This window comes from Mus musculus, chromosome 9 (assembly GCF_000001635.26).
Source record: "Mus musculus strain C57BL/6J chromosome 9, GRCm38.p6 C57BL/6J".
NCBI lineage: Eukaryota > Metazoa > Chordata > Mammalia > Rodentia > Muridae > Mus > Mus musculus.
In genome coordinates this window covers 58538536-58561112 of record NC_000075.6, presented here as the reverse complement: position 1 = coordinate 58561112, position 22577 = coordinate 58538536, and the positions used below count along the sequence as shown (strand labels likewise).

At 49.3% G+C, this 22577-nt stretch overlaps 1 protein-coding gene across 1 annotated transcript in view; it reads left to right on the top strand.

Moving 5' to 3' along the window:
• Positions 1-6079: 6079 nt before the first annotated feature.
• Cd276 (CD276 antigen) overlaps positions 6080-22577 on the top strand; it is a 30734-nt gene continuing 14236 nt past the window's right edge. Inside the window, exons 1-2 of the mRNA NM_133983.4 lie at positions 6080-6091; positions 20173-20446. Of these exons, the coding sequence (NP_598744.1) occupies positions 20368-20446 (79 nt within the window). The 5' untranslated portion in view covers positions 6080-6091; positions 20173-20367. The remainder of the gene's footprint in view (positions 6092-20172; positions 20447-22577) is intronic.

Here is a 22577-nt window from a genome sequence, read left to right as displayed (position 1 = left end):
CCAGAGTCACTTCTTTCCTTCCACCATGTGGGTCCAGCAGGAGATCAGGCTCCAGGTGGTCAGGCGTGAGGTCAAGCACCTTTACCCACGGATTATTAAAGAGTTCAAAGGTATATTAGCACATGCCTGTAATCCCAGTACTCAAGAGTCAGAGGCAGTAAGATCATTGTGAGTTTGAGGTCAGCTTAGGCTATATAGTGAGTTCATGATCAGCTTGAACTATGTGTCTAGACCCTGACCCCACCCCTCCCAAATGCTGAAAGGTAAGTCACATGAATGGCACAGAACAGAGAACCCTGGGCAATACATATTTAAACAGAGCAGGGGTGATGTTGGCAGCTGTGGTGGTTTGAATGAGAACGGCTCCCATAGGCTCGTATGTTTGAATGCTTAGTATGGAATTGGTGGACGTTTGGCAAGGATGAGGAGGTATGGTACTCCCCCTAACCCCCAAAACCACTGCTGCCTTTGGTTTTCAGATCAAGATGTGAGCTCTCAGCTGTTCCGTGCCTTTGCTTGGTCATCATAGACTGAACTGTCTGAAACTAAGCCTAATGAAATGCTTTTGTTTACAAGTTGCCTTGGTCCTAGTGTTTTGTCACAGCAATAGACTAAGTCAGTGCCTGTTTCCTGATGTCTGGGAGGGGAGTGAATTTATCCAGCTAGTGAGCTTACCAATGACAGACTGCCTCCCTCAGGGAAGAGGAAGTGGACTGTGTTATTTATGGCCGGGTAGGAGTGTTGAGGGATAATGGAGAAACCACATTGTGAAAGCAATACAAACTCTAAGAGTGTATCAAAGGACTGATTGGGGATTTTTTGTTTGTTTTGTTGTTGTTGTTTGTTTTGTTTTGTTTGTTTTTTCGAGACAGGGTTTCTCTGTGTAGCCCTGGCTGACCTGGAATTCACTCTGTATAGACCAGGCTGGCCTTGAATTCAGAAATCTGCCTGCCTCTGCCTCCCAAGTGCTGGAATTAAAGGCGTGCACCACCACTGTGTAGCTGAGGGTGATCTTGAACTTTTACCCTCCAAGTGCCAAAGCTACAGGGCTGCTAGAAATCTTCTTTATGTAGTGTTGGGGGTTAAATTCAGGACTTCGTGCAAGAAATCTTCCAACTAAACTGTATCCCTTTCTCTAATTGGGAGATTTTTAGAGCTAGGGAAGAAGGGTCCACCACCCGAGGTTAAAGTCCTGGGAGGATAGTGGCCCACAGCTTACCTGGGAGTGCCGTGTTTCCTCTGTAAGACTGACTGTGAGAATGTCTTTAGAAAGAATGACCTCATGGGAAATGAGGAAGGAGGAAGGGCCACTATTGTGCTGGAAGTCCTGATTTAAGAAAATAAGCCTAAGATTGTATTCATTATCGACTGCTAACCACAGCAGTGGAAGAAGCAGTTACAAAGTAATCCTCTACATCCATTGCGGTAACCTTGGGTGAAGTGGCCAGTGGGCAGAGACACCCCCCCACCCCCCCCACACACACTTCTGGTGGTAGGGCAGGAGGGAAAGTGTGTGAGTGACTGGCAAGGTCAGGAGTGTCCCAGGAGGGCTGGGAATATTCTCCCTTTTGGGACAGCCTGGTGCTTTCCTTTGAGGGCCAAGGATGGGGTAAGATGCTCAAAGATGCCCCAGCACAGTATCTCAAACCTATCTGGAAACGGCAAACACAAAGGGACCTTGTGATTCTGCACACAGCACATTAGCCCGGCAGCTTCAGCACCTGGCTGGAAGTCAGAATTTCTGGATTTCCTGTGGTTTATTCCCTGCCTTCTGTGAGAGGATTGCCACTGTCAGTGTTATATGCTAGACCTCTGTTCTCCAAGCCACTCCTTGGTCTTGTTCTGGTCTATGCCTTTTTTTTTTTTTGATCCTGTCATGGACCAAACCTGAGAGAAAGGTCAGGACTAGTGTGAAGTAAGTGAGATCCTTTAGAATTGAAAGTCAAGGAAGAGGCTCACTTTCAAGTCAGACCAAGGGAGAAGCCTGTTTGAATAACACAGGTTCCACACAGGAGTACGATGGGAGCGTCACCCCTGCACCACAGTATGGACTTCATTTTTTTCTGGTTATATTTGGATGTGCACATGTTTGTACATGTATGCTTGTTTGTACATGTAGCTGTGCATGTACATGTGTGCACATGCCTGTGGAGGCCAGGGGTCAACATCAGGTATCTTTTATATCATCATCATCATCATCCAATAGGGTCTCACTATATAGCCTTAGCTGGCCTGGAATTCACTGTGTATACCAGGCTGGCCTCGATCTCAGAGATCTGCTTGTCCATGCTTCTCCAAGTGTTGGGTTTAAAGGTGTATGCCACTATGTCTGGCTTCCAACCTTGTATTTTGAGATTGGGTCTCACATTTAACCTGGAGCTCAGTGATTAGGCTAGATTGGATATCCAGCAAGCCCCAGGGGTCCTTCCGTCTCCATCTTCACACCACTGAGATTACAGGTGCACAGTGTTTTTCCCTGCATTTAATGTGGATGCTGGGGATTTAACTTAAATCCTGTGCTTGCTCAGCAAACTCTTAGCCAGCTGCGCCATCTCTCCAGCCCCTGTTCTTCTGTTTTTTAAACGCTGTCCTTAGCCTTTGATTTGGAGAATTCCCTAAACCTCTATTGGTAGAACCTCCAAGAAAACCTAATATAGATTCCTAGCATTGGGAGTGTTATGAGCCTGGGCTCTGGAAAGCTCTTGGGGGAAAGCAAGGGAGGGTCGAATGGTTTCACCAAGGATGGGGAAGTAGGACAGATATAAAAGAGGGTGAACAAGAAGCAGGGCAGTGAGTCAGATGAAGCACGTAGATAGCTAGACAAGCTGGGTTATAATTTGCTGTTTTGAGTGTGCTGAGTCAGAGTGGAGTGTTCAGATAATCCTCTTTGGGTGATCAATTCTTTCTTGAGATTGCTTCTGCTATTTTCCCTACCAGCTGCTTCCAGCTGGAAGCATTTCCCTCTAGATGTTTGAAACCTGTTCCAAGACTCCATTCCTGGGAGTAGGACACCAGAAAAAAAGGAGCCTGCAGTGGCCATTACTTACTGTTTCCAGCCCTGCACTGGTCTTCATCATTTGCTTGCCTCAGTATAGATTGGATGTTGGAAGGCAGCCCTGTGAACCCTACATGAGTGGTCAGGGTTGAGTGGTGGCCCTTGTCCAAACTCTAAGGACACGGAGCCTACAAATGCAAACAACTCCAGGCTGAGCTTGGAGGGCAGTACCACAGTGTTGGCTAAGTGTCACAGTGATTCTCTAGAAAAATGTTCAAACAGGGTTTTGGGCTCTGATACAGCCAAGGTTTGATCTTTTTTTTCCTTATTGAAGCAGATGAAACAAATAGACTTTGAGTTTTGTTCTCAACTGAGGCATTCAGTGTCTCTGAGCTGCTTTCTAAAGATGAGCTGCTTTGGGGTTGGGGCATAGCTCAGTACTAGAGTGCTTGCTCAGCATGTACAAAGCCTTGGTTTGCTATCTAGCTCTGCATAAAACTGGGGATGGTGGCACATGCCTGTAATCCTAGCATGCAGGAGGTAAAGGTAAGAGGGTCAGAAGCTAGCAATCATCTTTGGTTACATAGCAAGTTTGAAGTCAGCTTGGGCTATAAGAGACCTTGTCTCAAAAAACCAACCACCCTGTAGTCTCCCCTCCCCCAGCCTGAAACCAGCTTGCTCAGGGGTGGAGCTTCCTGCTCATTCGTTCTGCCACGCCCACTGCTGGAACCTGCGGAGCCACACACGTGCTCACCTTTCTACTGGACCAGAGATTATTCGGCGGGAATCGGGTCCCCTCCCCCTTCCTTCATAACTAGTGTCGCAACAATAAAATTTGAGCTTTGATCAGAATAACTGTCTTGGCTACATTTCTTTCTCTCGCCACCTAGCCCCTCTTCTCTTCTAGGTTTCCAAAATGCCTTTCCAGGCTAGAACCCAGGTTGTGGTCTGCTGGCCGGACACAACACCCATACTTTCTAATCCTTCTCAAACAATTTCAATAATTGTGGACCAAGCATCCAAACATATGAGCTATGGGGGCAAGTCTCATTCAAACCACCACAGTGCTGGTCCAGAAAACAGAGAAGGAGAATAGGAGGACCCTTGTCCAGACAGAAAGTGTGGAGAACACCTTTCATGCCAATGCCTCTGCTTCAGACAGGACTCTGTTGGAAACGTCCCTACGGTGAACTTGCTAGAAATACCAAGCCAACCTCTTCTAAACTAAGAGACTCTTGAGTGCTAGAACGGTCATCCTAGCTTTCTATATCTGTGGCCAACTGACTGAATCGCAGCTGAATGGTCCTTGAGACACACTATAATGCACTCTTTGTTCAAGTTGTTTCCCTTTCCTGGGGGGCGTCAGAGCTCCTTGAACTGAGAACCAATGCTCATTATTTTCTTCCCTCTCGGACTGTGCTCTTGAGCAAGGATAAGAAAAGCCTCTGCATTGTAAAGTGTCCCTTCACCACCCATCACGGTTGAGTTGGGAAGCTCATGGACACCTAGCCTGGTAGACACAGCAGAAAAAAAAAAAAAAAAAAAAAAAAAGACATCCTGTTTCAGGCAAGATGGAAGTCAAGGATTAATACCCAAGGTTATCCTCTGACCTCTACATGAGAGTCTTGGCTCAAGGGCAGGACCATGTATACAGGTTTTTTTTTTTTTTTTAATGCCAAATTTATATTTAGAAGCATAGACATAGCTATATTTGATCTCAGCACACAAATTCAAGGACATAGAATAGTTCTGCCTCTCCCTAAGAGCTGGGTGCCCTCGGGTGAGCTACTATAAAGCCTGTGTCTGAATCTCCTTATCTGCAAAAATGCGAGTAACAGCACTCACTTCACTGAATTTGGGGGATTAAAAGAGATAAATTGTGAAGAGCTTAAAATAGTAGCTGGCAGAAGCCGAGACCCGTGTGGATTCACGATTATTTCCTAAGCTCTCTCTGACAGCTGCTGTCACTTGGTTGCTAAGTCTGCAAGCAGTGCAAGGTTGGAGTCCCTTCTTTCCTTGAGTCTCAATTTTTTTTTTTCATCTGCAAAACAGAAATAATTTCTACCTGGTGGGACCCTTGGGAGATCTATGGAGGCCAGAGAGGAAAGCATGCTGCCTTCATTTGAGCCCACAGAAGGCCCTCTACGCTGTTGCTGTTTCCTGTCTGTGTAATGGACAGATACAAACACAGGTGAAGGGATGTTGGCAAATTCCAGACAGACTTAATCATCCTTTGCCCTCCTCTTGTCGCTGCCTGCAGCTAGATTTTTTTTTTTTTTTTTTTTTAAGGACATAGTGAAAGGGGATGGGGATAGATAGATGGCAAAGAAAGGGTTCAGGGTTGAGGGCACCCAGGCTTACTCTTCTCTACAGAACCTGGGCTAGCCAGCAGCTGGCATGCGGCTGGGATAAAAGGGTTGAGAGCAGCGTTAGTCCGGTTGCTGTGGGTGTAAGAAAACGAGGAAAACCATCTCAGTGGAAATTGCCCTGTGGTTGGCTCAGGCGCCCACGACACTGTATTTATAGAGAGCTCCCAGCAACTCGGAATTCTTCGCTGTCGAGTTAACCCTTTCCGAGCCGCGGTGCTGGCCTGGTGTCGAGGGGAGAAATTCTGGACTGAATGGGGACAGCTGGATTGCAGCGGGGCTTGGAGCCAGCAGTTCCGAGGGTGGGAGTGGTCAGTGGCCGGTCACCTGTCCCCTCTCACCGAAAAAGAAACTTCGGCTCTTGGAAGTGCTAGGATCCGTGTGGGGGATGGGCAGCGAGTAGCCCAACACCTCCTCCTCCTCCTCAGAGTACTGGGTCTTCCCCCGTCGGGGTCCAACAAGGGTCTGGGTCGGGGCGGGTCCAGACCCCGGGCCCTGCCCAGCAGGCGGGCTCAGGCTTCACCCTCGGATCTCGCCGCAGGGCCAATCCAGCCTCTGGGGCGCACCCGGGCGGCTTTTCCGGGCCCCCAGCTTCCTCTGGCCGTCCCGCCCCTCACTCTCGCCCCCGGCCCCAGTCTGGCCGGGCCTCGCGGCGGCGGCGGCACCAACAGTGGCGGCGATTGGGCTGCGCCCCGCCGCGTCCCCGAGTCCCGGGAGTCGGCGCGGCGCGGTGAGTGCTTGCGTGGCGCGGGGCGGCGTGGGCTGCTGGGTCCACCTTTGTGTGCGGCGGCGCCTGGACTGCACGCGCTAAGGCGCCGGGTGCAAGGAGCTGGGAACTCCGCGGCCCTTACCCGCAGGGCACCGGCACCCTGATCCACGATGACCGCTGGGGCTCTAGGGTCCGGAGTAGCTGAGAGCACCCCTGCTTGGCCGCTCCCTCCTCGGGGGGCTGAGACCCGCTGGGATTTGTGGGATCTGATGACTCCCAAGTCTGGGGCTTGTGGGGCCCGAAACGGGGTGGGTGACTGATTATTCAGGCCCTGGGTGTGGAGTAGGGATGCAGGCAGGTAGGTCACTGGGTTGATGGTTCTTGAAGCTTAAGGAAGCTGCTAGCCAAGACTGGAAGGGAGGCATTCTCCGGACTTTGAGGAAGAAAACACCATGAATGCCAGCTCTGAAAGGGGAAACTGCGGGGGAGGGGAGCACGAGGTTAGGTGGTCCCCTGTTCTTGGATCTGAATGGTGAAGAGGGACCAGGTCTGCAGAAGAGCACGAGGGAACAGGTTCTGGGAATAGCTTTAAAGGCTCCTTCGAAAAATAAAAGACTGAAGAGGAAATGGGATGGGACAGTTTGGGCTGTCTTAGGTAAATGGAGATGGATGGAGAGGAGGTCTGAAGGAAGGTAGGGAGAGGCTGGAGGACCAGGGTGGCACATAGAGACGAGAAAATTGAATCCGGCTCTCCAGGGCCCTTTCTTACTAGGCCCCAGTCAACCAGTCGCAGATTTCGGAGCTTGAGGCAGTGGCCTGGCAGAAAGGGAGTTTTATTTCCAAGCCAAACCTGTCCTAATGAGAAATGTATGGTGGGTGACTCAGACCTGAGAGCTTATCACTGAAGGGAAATATTAAGCAAACATTAGACCCGAAGTTTGTATGTGCGTGACCGGGGTTTTGTGTATGTGTCGGGGAGACACCTACTTAATTGTGAAAAATTATTTCCCTTCAAATTGATTGTGGGCCATCTGTAAATGAATAGTGATTAAATTAAAACCCAAATCCTTAAAAAAAAAAGTTTGGGTTTTTTGTTTTTGTTTTTATTTTTGTTTTTTTAAGATAGTACCTCACTATAGATTTGGCTGACCTTGAACTCACATAAATCTACCTGCCTATGTCTCCCAGATGCTGGGACAAAGGCATGCACCACCAGGCCAGCTCAAAGACTTTTTTTTTTTTTTTTGAGTGTGTAGTAGTTACTTTCAGTTTGAGATGCCAATGAAAGTGTCTGAACAGTTTGAGAGCTATTTATTTAACTGAGCCTCCTTTCTCATTCCCTTTGTCCTCCCAGAAGTCCCTAGGACTCCTACTGTTTAGCAACAACGACATTCTGAGTAGTTTGGGGACCTGTAAATAGGTGAATCTGAAATCTGTACTTGAAATTGAAACCTAAACCTGTCTTATGGGCTTGGTTGACTGATGGGCAGGCCAGGTGTGGAGGGCTGGGGAGCTAAGGGCTATGGAGTGGTGGTCTACCCTTCCACCTTGCTTGGGAATGGGAATATTTTGGAGGTGTGTGTTTTCTTTGGTAGCTGGTGTTCTTAGTCTTCAGCACTAACTCTTGGTTAACTGTGGCCCGTGGACGTCTTCCCCCGTGTTACAAATACATCACCGTTAGCTGACACAGGGTCCTGATATCAGTGCCATTTTCATTGTGTGGCTGGGAAGGTAGCTCAGTTAGTAGAGTGCTTGCCTAGCACCCATGAATCCTGAATTGGATCACCAGCCACCAGCGATGCACAAACTGGTCATAGTGGCTCATGGTGGTAACCTCAGTGTTTAGAGGTAGAAGCAGGAGGACCAGAAGTCATCCAAGGCTACATAGTTCAAAGCTCGCCTGAGATACACGAGACTTCAGTCAAAAGGAAAAGAAGAAAGAAGTTTGCATACTACATCACCACTTTAGGTTAACACTGTGAATATCCGTTTTGCCCAAAGTGTCATGAGGCAAAGAAACCATAAAGAGGGATAATGTTTGCCCATGCACAGAGTAGCTCTAGTGATGAGTTTGTTGGTCCCATGACTGGTCTACAGGGGTCTGTACTGTCCTGCATATGTGGTGTCTTCTTCCTGCTTACAGAGTATTGCTCATGCACTCCAGACTTCGCTACAAGAGGACATCTTGTAAGGGAAGAAGCCTAGTTTCTGAGACGAGTTGGGATTTTTTTTTTTTAGCCCAGTTCTCTTCCCCATTTCTGGCCCCTTAAGCTCTGTCCAGGCACCTGATGGGAACAGGGTGGTTGAATGTCCAAGATGCTCAGATGCCTAGCAGCTGGGTGCCTGGCATCTGGGCTGGAGGCTTTCATGTTTATCTTCAGAACAGTTATAGAAGTGGTGGCCTTTCAGAACAGTTCTCTGGGGAGGCAGCATCCTTATTCTGGAGAGGCCACTACTGAAGCTTTCTGCAGGAGTCACCCTCCCCTCAGTGCTGACCTCTAGAATTCACTCTTTTTGGTGGGATTTAGGTTGGACACCAAGATGAAAAACCCTGTTAGGGTTGCAATGAGATCCTGGAGCTGCAAGCTGGTGTTCTGCATCCTCAGAGAGACTCCTAGAAAGTGTTGAGCGAATGAATGTCTGACCTCTGGTTAGATGCGTCTGGGGTGGGCTTTGTGCGGCAAACAACCCGAATCCTCTGCGATTATGACCACACGGGGGCTGTTGAGTTGTGGATCTGAGTCATAGGGGCTGGGAAAGAAGGAAGAGGAACAAGGAGGATGACATCACTGCCCAGAAGTCTATCCTCTGTGCGAGTGGGGACTTCTCCTCGATGTCCTTTTCCCCACACTCTGGGGCAGGAGTGGCAGGGAAATCTACCAGCAAAAGGTGAGGGTTGTGGGGGAGATTGGTTACGGAGGGGGCACAGTGTGAACCACACATTGGGAGAAAGTCACATATTCTGTTATTATAGCCTTTGCCACTGCCATAGGTCAGCCAGTCCTGCAGTGTTCAGGGTAGGACTTGGGGGTGGGGCTGTGCCAGATGACCATCTTCTTGTGTGATTGTCTTAACATCACTGAAGAGGAGGAGAAACCCAAGCCCAGCAAGGTCAGGCCACGTGCCCAGAGACTCGGAATGGGCAGATACTGAGGGCAATCTACTGTCTGCCTTCAGAACTGGCTTTTTCTGCCACTCCAGAGGCAGCCTCAGGTTTGACCTCTCTGTCTGGACCCTGGAAAATGTGCCAAGGGTGCCCTTGGGCAGAGAGAACTTATCTGGTGAGCCAGGGAGAGGACAGACCTGACCATAGAGACTTGCGGTCCCTGATAGAACATTCTTGTGCTGCCAGAGGCTTAGTCTTTGTCCCACGGTGCTCTTCACTACTAGGGAGGAGAGCCTCCTGTCCCCTCCAGTTCTGACTAGTTCTCAAGTTGGCCTTCTCAGTTTCTCTATGGTCTTGGGAAAGATGCCACCACACCTTTATAACTCTGGGCATTCATTCATCTTCCCAGGGGAAACACTGGAATATCTTCCTGACCTGGGGGTGACAACAGTGGGCAATGGGGACTGGAACTCTTGATGTATAGAGCTAGTGACCCAGTTTCTGGGACAAGCAGAGGGTAAGGCGCATAGAAGGAGCTTGGCTGTGTGTTTGCTACTTTGGAGTCCAGGGTTGGTAGAGTCTAGGTGAAAAGGAGAGCACTCGGAAGGCCTGACAGTTGCAGGGACCTCATGTATAGCTACATACTTACAGAGGACGTCTTGGCTAGGAAGAGATGGAGAAGCTGGAACTGAAGGACTCAGAAGGTCTAGGTCATGCCTGTGGCTGTCATCGCAGCAATGACAATAATTACCTCTTGGAAGCTGGATTTACCATGCAAAGCCGTGGGCCCTCCACTTTCTTCCTCTCGGGGTGTTCGGATGTAGCTGGAAGGATGAAGTGGAATCCGAAATGGGCCAGATCCTGGTCCAGCTGGGAGGGAGTAGGGGTAGGGGTGGGGAGGGAAGGTCTTCTCTGAGGATCTGCAATGAAACAGCTCTCTGAGAGGAACTTAGCTTGTGCCTATTTCTTTTTTCAGGGTGGGTTTTATTTGGGGGTCAACCAAGGGTTATATAGTTTGGGGTAAGGGGGTAAGAATATCCAGGGTGGGCAAAGGGCATTGGCTAAAGACTTCAGGCCACTGAGACGCCTCCTTAGGATGGGGAGGTATCCAGGAATCTCCTCAAGTGTGGGATCCAGGATACCCCAAAGAAGAGGAAGCCCTGCTGGCAAAGGGAGTCCACCATGTTGCCCGGAGTTCAGGGCTGTACAGTAATGTCAGATTTCCACTTTAGCAGAAGGGCTTCCTGACATAAACCTATGATTCCAGTATGTGAGAAGCGAAGGTAGGACTATCAGGGTTCAGTCTCAGTTATATAAGGAATTTGAAGCCAATCCTGGCCATAGGAGACCCTGACTCAAAACAACAACAAACAAACAAATAAACAAAACAATAAGACAGGCTGAGGAGATGGCTCTGTGGAACGTGAAGCCTGAGAACCTGAGTTTGCACTCCCACCACCCACTAAGCTGGATGTGTTTGCAGTTCCAGAGTTGCTGTGGTGAGGTAGGGGTGGACACAAAATAATTCCCAGAAGCTAACCTAGCCTCAAACAAGGTGGAAGGCGAAGACTGACTTTTAAGGGTGTCCTTTGATTTTCACATACATTCCATTGACACCAGTGTTTCTGCATCACACATGAACACACACTACACACACACACACACACACACACACAGAACAATGCAGTTTACCGCTGATTTGGTAATTGAATTGATCTTTGTTGTCTTTATTCTCACAGCAGCTTTGTAGGTTAGGAATTGTTGCTTCTATTTTATAGAGGAGTCTCAGGTAAGTAGCCGTAGTCACTGATATTTGGTTATGACTTTGGCAGAGCTTCTGTGTGAGGATTTTAAGCCAGGGCTGCTCCTGAGCTGATGCTGAGCCCTGGGCGGTTAAAACAGCCTGGCAATTCTGGCTCCAGGCCTGGGTGTGGCTATGAGCTACTTCTAACACTCATTAGCCAATCTTGCTGGGGATGGTTGACTGTGGGCCCTAGAGCAGCAACGGTCTCCCCTGGGCTCACATTCTCATATGAACCTGGCATGAGCCCCATGCCAGGGTATTTCCAAAGGCCTCCCAGCTCTGAGGACTGGCAGAGCCTGTTACACTGCTGAGACCTGTCCCTGGTAGAGGCAGTGGGGCATGTGACAGGGGTGAGTTGGGTTTCTGCTAGGCAGAGCCTCTTCAGGGCAGAGAGGCTTTGAATAGAATGCATCTGAGCAAGTGGACCCTTCCGTGAGACTGGCATGACTTCTGCTGGGCTGGCATTCCCAGGCATGTTTGATGAACCCTTGGCAGAGCTCAACAGATGCCAAGTGAATTCAGGTGTACGTTTCATGGTCTGCTGGGATCTGCCGTCTGATTTGGGCTCCTATGCTCCTGTCCTTTCATTTCTTTCCATTCTGGCTGGCCGTCTTCTGAGCCTCTTGATGATGTATGTGTGCACGTGTGTGCCCCTTTGTGTCTGTCTGCCCAGGTCAGCTTCTCACCTCTTCAGGTGACTCTGAGTTCAAGATGGCATCATGTTGCTTTAAGTGTCCTCAAAGATGCTCATTGATTTGAGGGCCTCTTCCTAAGCAGAAAGGAGTGAAAAAGGAGGGACAGCTCTGTAACATATGCCCACATGCCTCACCGTGCACAGGTCTTGTGCCACTGAGGCCTGTAGTTTGCCCTCTTGGGGCTTGGAGTCTTGACCTTCTGTGTGGGAGGTCAGTCAGCCTGTCCTGCATTGTTTCCCTCCTCTGAGTGCTTCCTGCAGGCACAGGGGAAAACAGCCTGAGGATGCTGGGAAGACCCCCTGGGTCACAATGCCGGCACTGCAGATGGTTCTCACGACTTGTCTTGCCTTGCCGCAGCTCTGACTCACACAGTCATTTTGAGAGGAAGTTGGGTTGCTCTGTTGGGTGAAATCACAGGGCTGGGGTGTGGTATCTAGTGGGTAACCTTGGACACAAAAGGCCTGAACTGACTCAAATTGTTGGGAAAAGAAAACCATCTCAGACACATCTCCCCAGGGAACGCATTCTAGAGACCCTTCCCTTTCCCAGGTCTGTCATCCACTTACAGGGTATCTAGTGTTTGTTAGGTCAGCTTAGATCACCTTTTCAGCTAAGCCCTGAGAGGACTGGGAATATTATTCCCATGTTATGAATGAGCAAACTGAGGACCAGCGCATATCCTAAATCACATGCCTTTGGGAATGGCAGAGTGTGGATTTGAACCTCCAGCTCTAAAGCCACTTTCTTAGACATTACGACCCACTTCAAGCAGACCTTCAGAGCTGTAGCCAGCCCAGTATCTAATTGTGATCTCAGTCAGTGGCTGGGACCTTTCTTAGGGGATAAGAATGAAAGGCTAGCAAGTAAGCAGGGCGCGGGGCGGGGGGGGGGGGAGCCAGGATGTACAGCTCTATACATCTTAGATATGGCTATTTCTCTTTTCTATTCATTTATTGCAAAAAGGATTGCACATCCATTGTAAAACAAACAAAAACAAACAACCCCCTCCCCCAAAACCCAGATTGTATCAAGTAGAAGACAAATGTGGACTTGTCCTTTACTCCCACATTCTAGGGATGGGTTCACAATCAAGCTTCTAGATCCTTTGTTCATGGAAACCATCTGTCTGTTCATGCATATGTCCATCCACTCATCCAACCACTTAGCAGGAAGCACCGAGGTCCCTACGGGGCAAGTCTTCTTCGCTAGGATTAAGGATGTAAGAGTTAATGGAAGCACTCGTAGTTGCTACTCAGGGAGGCTCTGAGGTGTCAGGTAAGGCACACTGAACAGCAAGTGGCAGACTTTGTTCTTTCTGACCTTACTGTTCAGGAGAAAGCGGTTTTACCATGCCTTCTCAGCATGAGCGACTATAATGGTAAAAACCATCCCTTCTGAGATAGGAAGGAGGATCTTGTGCTGTAGAAGCTGGAAGCAGCTCACTGCATTGAGGGGCAAGTGCAAGGAAGGAGAGGAGGGGAAGTGGGCAGAGTCAGGTCAGATCGGGCTTCCTTGGAGCTGAGCTGTTATTCAAATGGATGAGCAGGTCTGTGGTCCCCCCTGGAAGGGTGTGATTGGATGCAGTGCATGCTTTATGAGTGTGTGTCTGTGTGTGTGAGTGTGTATCTATGTATGTGAGTGTGTTCATACAGGGGCAAGCTTGTCTATGGCTCTGTGTGTGTGTGTGTGTGTGTGTGTAAATAGAAGCCAGAAGTCAAACACCCTGCTTTTCTGTAGGACAGTGGTTCTCAACCCTCCCAATGCTGCGAGCCTTTAATACAGTTTCTCATGTTGTGGTGACCCTCGACCATAAAATGATTTTCATTGCTACTTCGTTACTGCAATGTGCCACTGTTAGGAGTCATAATGTAGATATCTGATGTGTGACCCCCCCCATGAGGTCGTGACCCACGGGTTGAGAACCGCTGGTGTGGGTGCTGGGGCTCTAAGCTCAGATCCTGTTTGATATGCTTTGATAAAGTGGCAGTCACTTTATCCACCACCGAGCCATCTCCCCAGCCCCTGCATCAGTTCCTTTAGATTGCTGATAACTGACGACTTGATTGCTAACAGCCCAGACCATATCCTTCCTAGGAGCCTTAGTTAGGAAGTCTTTACTGAGGGTTTCTGCAGAAAAGCTGAGCAAAGACTCTGATTGGTTACAGCTTGGCTCACATCCCATCCCTGAACTGGGAGTTGGACAAGGGTTTATCCCTGAGTCAGATCTGGTCACAAGCCCAAGCTTGAGGTTGAGCCACAACCTCCCTGCATATCGGGTAGATTCCCTGCAAGGGGGCTGATCCCTGGAATCAGAAGAAGCCACTGGAAATAAAAGAGGAATTCATTAAGGATTGTGGAGAAAATAAGCATTCATGTGGAGCCTCGCCCCTCAGGGGTGTGAAAGCGTGTGTGTGTGTGTGTGTGTGTGTGTGTGTGTGTGTGTGTGTGTGTATGTGTGTGTGTATGTGTGTGTGTCTGTGCACACACGCACACCCGCCTGGAGTGTTACTCCATTGCCAAGGAGGAAAAGCACAGATGGCCAGGGGGAACTAAGCAAGCCAGGTGAAGAAGCGGAGATCTGTTTTAATTTCATCTGGCCCTTGGGATTGGCTGTCCTTATGCTGAGCGAACTTACGAGTCATTGTCTCCAAGAAGCTGTCAGGAATATTTCAAGACAGTCTGGGGTAGAACGAGGAGAGGGGGTGGAGGTGTGGGCCACAGCATCCCAGCTCCCCGCTGCACAGAAGCAACCTGGAATCCTTAAGTGACCTCTGCCTCATCTTCCCACAGCATCTCTCTCCCAGGGCGCCGTCTTCCCAGAATATGCGGTGACGGTGACGTTCCTTCTTCACTCCATCACTTTCTCTGCCACCTCCTCTCCCAGACGGAGGAATGTCCCCTTCTCTGAACAGTCCTCCCTAAGCCTCCCTGAAAGTTGTCAAGGAATTGCTAATCCTCCTTACCCATGTTACCAGTATGCACCGGCACCAAAGGACTGGCCATATTATACTTTCATTATACATTGGTTCTCCAAACCTTTCCCCTATATTTATTATAAAAATGTGTCATCTTAGGGGCTGAGAGGATGGTGCTTGCCTTAAGTGCTTGCCTTAAAAACACAAGGACCTGAGTTTGAATCCCTAGAACCCAAGTTAAAGCCACTGCGGGAGGTAAGATAGGTAGATCCAAGGGCTTGTGGGCCAGCCAGCCTAATCAACTATGGAAGTTGAGGGGCCAGTGAACTGTCAGAACACATGGAACAACCTGGGAGCTCCAGTCCTCCCCAGCTTCATCAGAAGCAGGTAGCTAGATATGAGAAGGTGGCACTGAGTGCAAGGGCTTAGGGCCACACATTTGATAATCTGGTTTTTTTTTTTTTTTTTTTTAGTGAATTATGTGACACAGTTGCCTGGTGGTGACCTTGTCAAGGGATTGCAAATATTTGCAGGGCCAGGAGAAAGGACACATGCTTGCTGTGTGGTTGTAGGGGCTTCATGAGGACCAATATAGGCTGTCCTGAGAGAGAGATTTGGGCTCAGTGTAAGGAAGCATTTTCTGCCAGTGATCTGCTTCAACACAAGCAGACTGCCTGGGGGTAGCTGGTGTCCATCCTCAGAGAGAGCATAGGAGCTGAGCAAGGGTGGCCAGGGAAAGGCCTCCTGTTCTGACACCTAGCCATCCACTTCTGAGGTTACTCCAGGATTTGCCCTGGGGCCTCTTCTCGTTCTGCTGGTCCCCAGTCTCTGGTCTCTGCGGGAATCCCAGCTCTGGTTTCTGTGGTCACCTTGTGTGAATGACTTCCCCTGTCTCTCACTTTGCTGGGGAACGAACCTAGCTTATTTTCAGTGTGATTTTTTTTTCTTCCCCTGGAGTATGCCTCGCTCCCTCGTCTCCACATCCTATTCTGTGGGCCCACATTCACCCATTTGTTCTAAGCATCAGTCTTTGCTCTTTTCTTACACACCCTGGGTCACTTCCATCCGTGAAATAATCTCTTAGCTGGGCTCTGTGATCCATCGGTGATTGTCAAGACTGTCTGTAGCTCACATTTTGAGACACCTATTTTAGACGGTTCCTTTTGTGGCTCTGAGCAGTAGCAATTTTCCTAGGGTGGAGAGAGAAGGAAGAGATAAACAGAGAGGGATGGCTCCCTAAATTAGTTCATTCAGATGCCGTAAGAAAGACCAAAATAACAGTGACTTATGCTGGAGCAGATGCTTACGTCTCACCCATGTGACCATCTGGCTATATCCAGGGTGGAAACCGCAGCCCCAGAGACCCTCTATCTTGCTGGCTTGTAATGCTTGCCTGGCAGTTTGGTCCTACAAGGTTTGCCTCATCTCTGGTCCATGCATTGGAAGGGGGAGGATGAAAAGAAAGAAAGAGTGTGCCTTCCATCTTTAAGGACCTGACCCAGAAACTGTACTTGTTAGTTCTTCTGAAATCGTATTAGCCAGGAAATGATCCTGTGGCCACACCCAGATGAAAGGGAGTCTGGGATCTGTAGTCTTTAGCTGAGCAGCCCTGTGCCTGACTACTAATGCCTCAGGAAAGAACAGATTTAAGGAAATAATTGGTGTCTTCTGTGGTGACATGGCTGTATGTATTTCAGTGTCACTTGCGTGATAGTACTAAGGATTAATATATTAGAGATCCACTAAACTTAGCGAAGGTTTTCTTTTAGAAACATTGCACTCAGAGAGAGGACGTTGACTAGTAAGATGATGGCTCAGCAAGGCGAGGTGCCTATTTCCAAGCCTGACAACCGGAGTTCAATCCCCAAGACCCATGTGGTAAAGAGAGAACCTCTCACCTCTGTGCATGTGCTCCATGCACGTCAATGCTTAGACGTTAAATATTAAAGACTTCGGTGAATAATTACAAATTAAACAAGAGCCATTTATTTTATGTGTATGAATGTTTTGCCTGCACGTATATCTTGTACCATGGGAGTGCCTGATACCAGAGGTCAGAAGAGGGGGTCAGATCTCTTGGAACTGGAGTTGCGGATGGTTGTGGCCCACCATGTGGGTGCTGGGAACTGAACCTAGGTGCTTTGCAGGAGCAGCAAATGCGTTTAGCCACTGGGCCATCATCTCTCCAGCCCCCCCCCCCCCCCCGCTGCCCACACTCTCCTCCCTTTTTTTTTTTAAAGTTGGTGTGATCATTTTTTAAATTGTGATAAAACACCACGGCCAAAGGAACTTATAAAAGGAAGAGTTTAAGTTTAAGAGCTTACAGTTCCAGGGCTTTAAAGTCCATGATGGCAGAGCGAAGGCATGGTGGCAGGAAGAATTGAGAGCTCACAGCTTAAGCTGCAAGCAGGAGGCAGAGAGCACACTGGGAACAGCACCAATCTTTGGAAACTTCAAGCCTGCCCTTACTGACAACCCTCTTCCAACAGGGCCACACCTCCTAATCCTCCCTGAACAACTGGAGGCCAGGTATTCGACTGTATGAATCTATGAGGGTCATCCTTATGCAACCCCCCACTGTGGGAGACCTTAGTAAGACTGTACAGTGAAGTGGCAGAGCCCCAAACCTTGGGCTCATTTTCTGTCATTGTGTGTGTGTGTGTGTGTGTGCTCGCGCGCGCTTGGGTGGGCACTAGCTGTGGAAGCCAGTGGACAACCTTGACTGCTGAGCCTCAATTGTCGTCCACCTTGTTTTTTTATTTAGTTGCTTCTGTTTTGAGACTGGCTCTCTCACTAGCCCACAGCTCACTAAGCAGGCTGGGTTGGTTTGCCAGTAAACCTAAGGATCTGTCTTTGTTCACCTCCCCAGTCCTGGAGCGAGTACCACCATGCCTGGTAGTCCCTGAGTTCTGATGATCACATTCAGTTCCTTCTGCTTTCGAGCCTTGGTCTTTCATACGCTGCCATATCAAGGAGATGTGCTTGAGAGGCAGCAGATGGGGCTAAGATGAATCTCACATTGCCCAGCCTTACGTGGAGAGCTGCTCCAGGTCCTCAGGACACACTCGGAGGCTATGATGGCTCTCAGATGCCACACAGCAGCCCTCGTGGAATCTTAAAGTGCACCTTAGTGAAAGGCATGTCTGCCTTCTGTATTGGGTCTGCTATTTGAGAACATGCAGACACATTAGTCACCTTTGTGCCCACGGCCTCTGCTACAGGTATTCCATGCATTATTAAAGGGATTGTCCAACGCACAGGCGAATCTACATATATATATAAGGGTTCCTTCAGTTGTACACGACAGAAACTTAGCTGGTCCTGGATTAAGGGGGAAAAGATTGGCCCATCTAGGTCTGCATTGGGTGATGTCTTAAGAGTGTCCTTGGGTCCTAAATCTTCTGGGATTGGTTGAATCTGCATGCAGTAGCTTCAAAAGTGAGAATGGCTGTCTCTTACCTACAGTGTCTCTACAAGAGGCCAAAGCACTCTGTAGTCTTTCGTGGGGGTGGGGGTGGGGGCTCCCTGGAGTGTCTAGGCTGGATTACAATGATGGGCTTCCTGAGTCCAGAATGAAGGAGAAGAATCAAAGGGAACAAGGCTAGTGTCCACTCTGGACGCCTCTCCTGGGCCTTCTGGAGTGAGGAACAGCTATGCTCTGGGAAACTCAACTCTGCCTGACCAGGAGAGGGACTCTTTGATCCCACATATTCAACAGACATTCACAAGTGATTCTAGGTAGGGGTAAAGCCCAGTAGCAGGAAATAGCTTGCAGCATGAGAAGGCATCCTAGGAAAAGCCTTCAGTGACAAGTAGAGATATGTAGGTCTTCTCTTGTAACTATTGTGGAGCCATGGGAGATTCCTAAGCAGGGGAGGACATGAGCTGATTCCTGTCTTAGGTCTCAAGAGAAGGCACCTGAGAGAATTGAGTTTGGTAGGGGTGATATGTGGGACTTACAGGATCAGTAAAGGGGTCCCTGGTGGCCCTAGATGGCAGGCTTAGGCAGCCAAGTGAGGGGGTCCAAAAATCGCTGACAGACTCCGGATTTGTTTTTGTTTTGAGACGGCATCTCTTGTGACCCAGGATGGCCTTGCCCTCACTCACTACATAGCTAAGAATGGCCCTGAACTCCTGATCGTCCCGCTTCTGTCTGGGAATGCCCAGCTTACCGGCATGTACCACCACACCTGGTTTAAGAGGGGCTCAGAGGTTGAACCAGGAGCTGTGTACTTGCTGGGACAGCACTCCGCCAGCTGGGCCACATCCCAGCTCCCTGGTTTTGCTTCTGTTTAGAAGTAAACAAGGACAGAAGCCTTAGAAGCTGGCAGCTCTGTAGGCTTTAGCTTCCCGTGGCACGTAGCCAGCAGTACAGGCAGCTGCCTGCTAGGTTTTCCTGCAGGCTGACGGTGCCCTTGTCAGGCAGGAAGTGGTGTCCCCAAGGGTGCCACTATGAATTGGGGCTGCTGACTCAGCACCTAGACAGCCAGGCTTTGAGGCCACCAGACTTTGGACTGGAAGCATCTGGAAAGGAAGTGGCTGCCCAGGGCTTCCCCCGCAGTGAACCGTGGACAGCCAGGGAAGTGGGTGGCTGGCCAGGATGCAGGGTTTGGCTGAGGGACTCCCTCTGTGCAGCTGCCTGACATGGGGGGGGGGTCGAGAAAGTGTGTGATAGGGATGGAAGGGTTGTCCCTGTGTACCTGAGGCTAGACCACATGCTTGGCTGTAGGCAGCATTTGCTCCATCAGAGGTAAAAAGGAGTTCGGAAGGATTGGGCTCTTTCAGCTCCTGTGTTTGGGTTTGTTTATGTATTTGTTATGTATTGTTATGTATTTGTTTGGTTCTCCTGCTAAATGTGACCAAGGCCTACGGTCTATCTCTGGAGGTGGTCATGGATACAAAATGTTCATATTCTTGCTAATTACTGTTAGGTGGGACGGGTGGACATGGGTCACATGGCTTGAGCAGGCAACAGCAAGAGACACAAGAAGTGCCTGCAGCCTGCCTGAGTCAGGCACCTGCAAGCTAAACCCAGGGGAGTCTGGGACCACCCTGGGCTAGGCTTGGTCTGTTGTAAGCGATCCAACTCTTGCTGAGGCCTGACGCTGACCCCAGCCCTGCCCCTGGTCTCTTTCTTCTCTGCTGGGCCTTGGTTGTTTGGTACATGTGTATTAAACTAGCAGATGTCTCTCCCAGACTCCACATCCTTACATTTCTGCTACTCCTAGCTAGGGCTCTGTCCTGGGGTTTCTGCACACATGCTCCTAACCTAACATGCCTTGGACAAAAGGCTCCACATTTCCTGCCCCAATAACCAGGTCTCAGAACCAAGTGTCTTGACAGTTGCCTTCCCGTGTCCTATGCTCTCAGATACTGTCACTGTGATCTCTTCCTGCCTTATCACTCGGCTGGCCCCTTTCATCTACCCTGCACATGCTATCGAAGTAGCCCTGACAATGTGGTTTCTTTATTCCAGAACCCTCAGTGGCTCCTGGCTACCTTTAGTAGTTGAGTAGACGTTTCAAGTTGAACCCTAAGTCTGTCTAAAGTCTACCCCTTTACTGTCCCATTTCTCCCATCAGCCAAAGTGACCTGGTACAGCCTGGACCCCAAGCTCATCGGCTTTGTCTGGCTGGCCGCCTGGCCTCTTCCCACTTGGATTTGGATGATCCTGAGGCCTTTGGAGGAACTTCGAGACAAAGGCCCCTCTTCCTCTTCCACGGGCAGGAGCAGCCATTCGCCACGGAGAGCCCAGCTGTCAGCTGTCTCACAGGAAGATGCTTCGAGGATGGGGTGGCCCCAGTGTGGGTGTGTGTGTGCGCACAGCACTGGGGGTGCTGTGCCTCTGCCTCACAGGTGAGGGGAAGGGTCATGATCATGATGGTATGTGGGGATGTCCACTCCTCCCTGGGCTCCAGCCAGGCTGTCTCTGTCTTGAAGAAGCATATTGATTTCCATCTCTGGGCTCCACAGGCCACCAACCTCCTTTACCTTAGCCTCTGCTTCTTCATCTGTAAAATGGGACAGTATGCTATGATAATGCAAGTTCCTGAACACACTGTGTGAACTCTGCTCAGGACCATTGCCGAAAACTTTCTGTCCTCAGACACAGGCATGACTCCATTCTTTATTTTGTTGCAAACCTTTGCTCAGATGACAGGTCATCAGCATGCTTTCTTGACTACTTTGTATAAAACAACATAGCACTCTTCCTCCCTCCCTAAATCATCCCTGCCCCGAGCGCTTTATTACATTCTTCCTATAATTTACCTCCACTGGACATATGGTTCCTTTGCTTATTGCCTGTTGTCACCTCGCTCATAAGGCAAGGTCTAACCTCAGGGACTGAATGGATGATTGCTATGTTCACAGTGCTCTGTCCCCATGCTGAATAAATTCCCACCTAGTGCTTGGCTAAGTAAATGCCCTGTTTAGGTAGTCATCCACCTTATGGAGAAAACAAAGCCAAGTGTCTGGCGCCATCTAGTGGTCATCAGAGACAACACCATCTCTATCCGTGGGTGTTCAGACTTCTTTTTGTGTGAGTGTGTTTGCTTGGTTGAGACAGGGTCTCACTATGTGTACCTGGCTGTCCTTGAACTCATTATCTAGACAGGCAGGCCTCAAACTCACACAGAGATCTACCTGTCTCTGCCTCCCAAGTGTTGGGATAAAAGGTGTGTGTCACCACACTTGGCCTGGTTCTAACTTCTTTAGAAAGAATTTTGGGTGACTAAGCTCCATGTCCTAGATGTCCCCTACAAGGGGACACGTAGATCTAGTTGGCAAAGATGAAAACTGGCCTGAGTTTTCATGGAATCACTGAAAGATATCAAGGGCCAGCTTCAACCTCTAGACATCACATACTAAGAAAGAGTGTGTGTAGAATTCATAGTAAAAGACTAATCACAAAACAAATACAAATTTTCTAAGCCTTATATGGGTGCTGTATTCAGCTGGCTTCATTTGAAGCTTGTTTGTGCTGGAAAGTTTATAGGATAGAAGGCACGGGGGCCAATAGCGGAGCCTGTTTCTTTCTCTCTCTCTCTCTCCCTTCCTTTCTCCCTCCCTCCCTCCCTCCCTCCCTCCCTCCCTCCCTCCCTCCCTCCCTCCCCCCTCTCTTTCTTTCTTTCTTTCTTTCTTTCTTTCTTTCTTTCTTTCTTTCTTTCTTTCTTTCTTTCTTTCTTTCTTTTTTTTTTGTTTTTTGTTTTTTTGAGTCAGGGTTTCTCTGTATAACCCTGGCTGTCCTGAAACTCACTCTGTAGACCAGGCTGGCCTCGAACTCAGAAATCCACCTGCCTCTGTCTCCCAAGTGCTGGGATTAAAGGCGTGCGCCACCACTGCCCGGCACCATTTTCTTATAACTTATAAAAGAAAGCATTTCCTTTGGGGGCTTGCTTAACAATGTCAGAGGGTGAGTCCATGACCCTCTCCATTATGGTGGAGAATATGACAGCAGGCAGGCCCGCATAGCACTGGAGCAGTAGCTGAGAGATTCCATCCGATCCACAAGCACAAAGCAGAGAGGAGAGCACAGGCTTTTGAAACCTCAAAGCCCATGCTAGTTACAGATCTCCTCTAACAAGGCCACACCTCCTAATCCTTCCCAAACAGTTCCAACAGCATTCAAACATATGCACGCGAAGGGGGGGGGGGCACATTCTCATTTAAATCACCACACATTCCTTCCTTCTCACCCTTCATCAACCAGCAAATATTGATAATTCTCTGGGCTGCATCTTAGATCTGGCTGGTTTGCTCAATCCCTGTGGCTGCTCTTCACTGCAGGGCCTAGAACTTGCTATGTTGACCAGGCTGGCTTCAAATTTATGGAGATCTTCCTGCCTCTGCCTCCTGAGTGCTTAGCCTTTCGCTGACTTGTGCTCATAGCCTCATGTGTCCTTTCTACAGCTGTGTCGCCATCACTTCTTTTGAGGACCTCTGAGCTGGTCTCCCGACTACCCACCCCCTCACTCTTCCACGATAG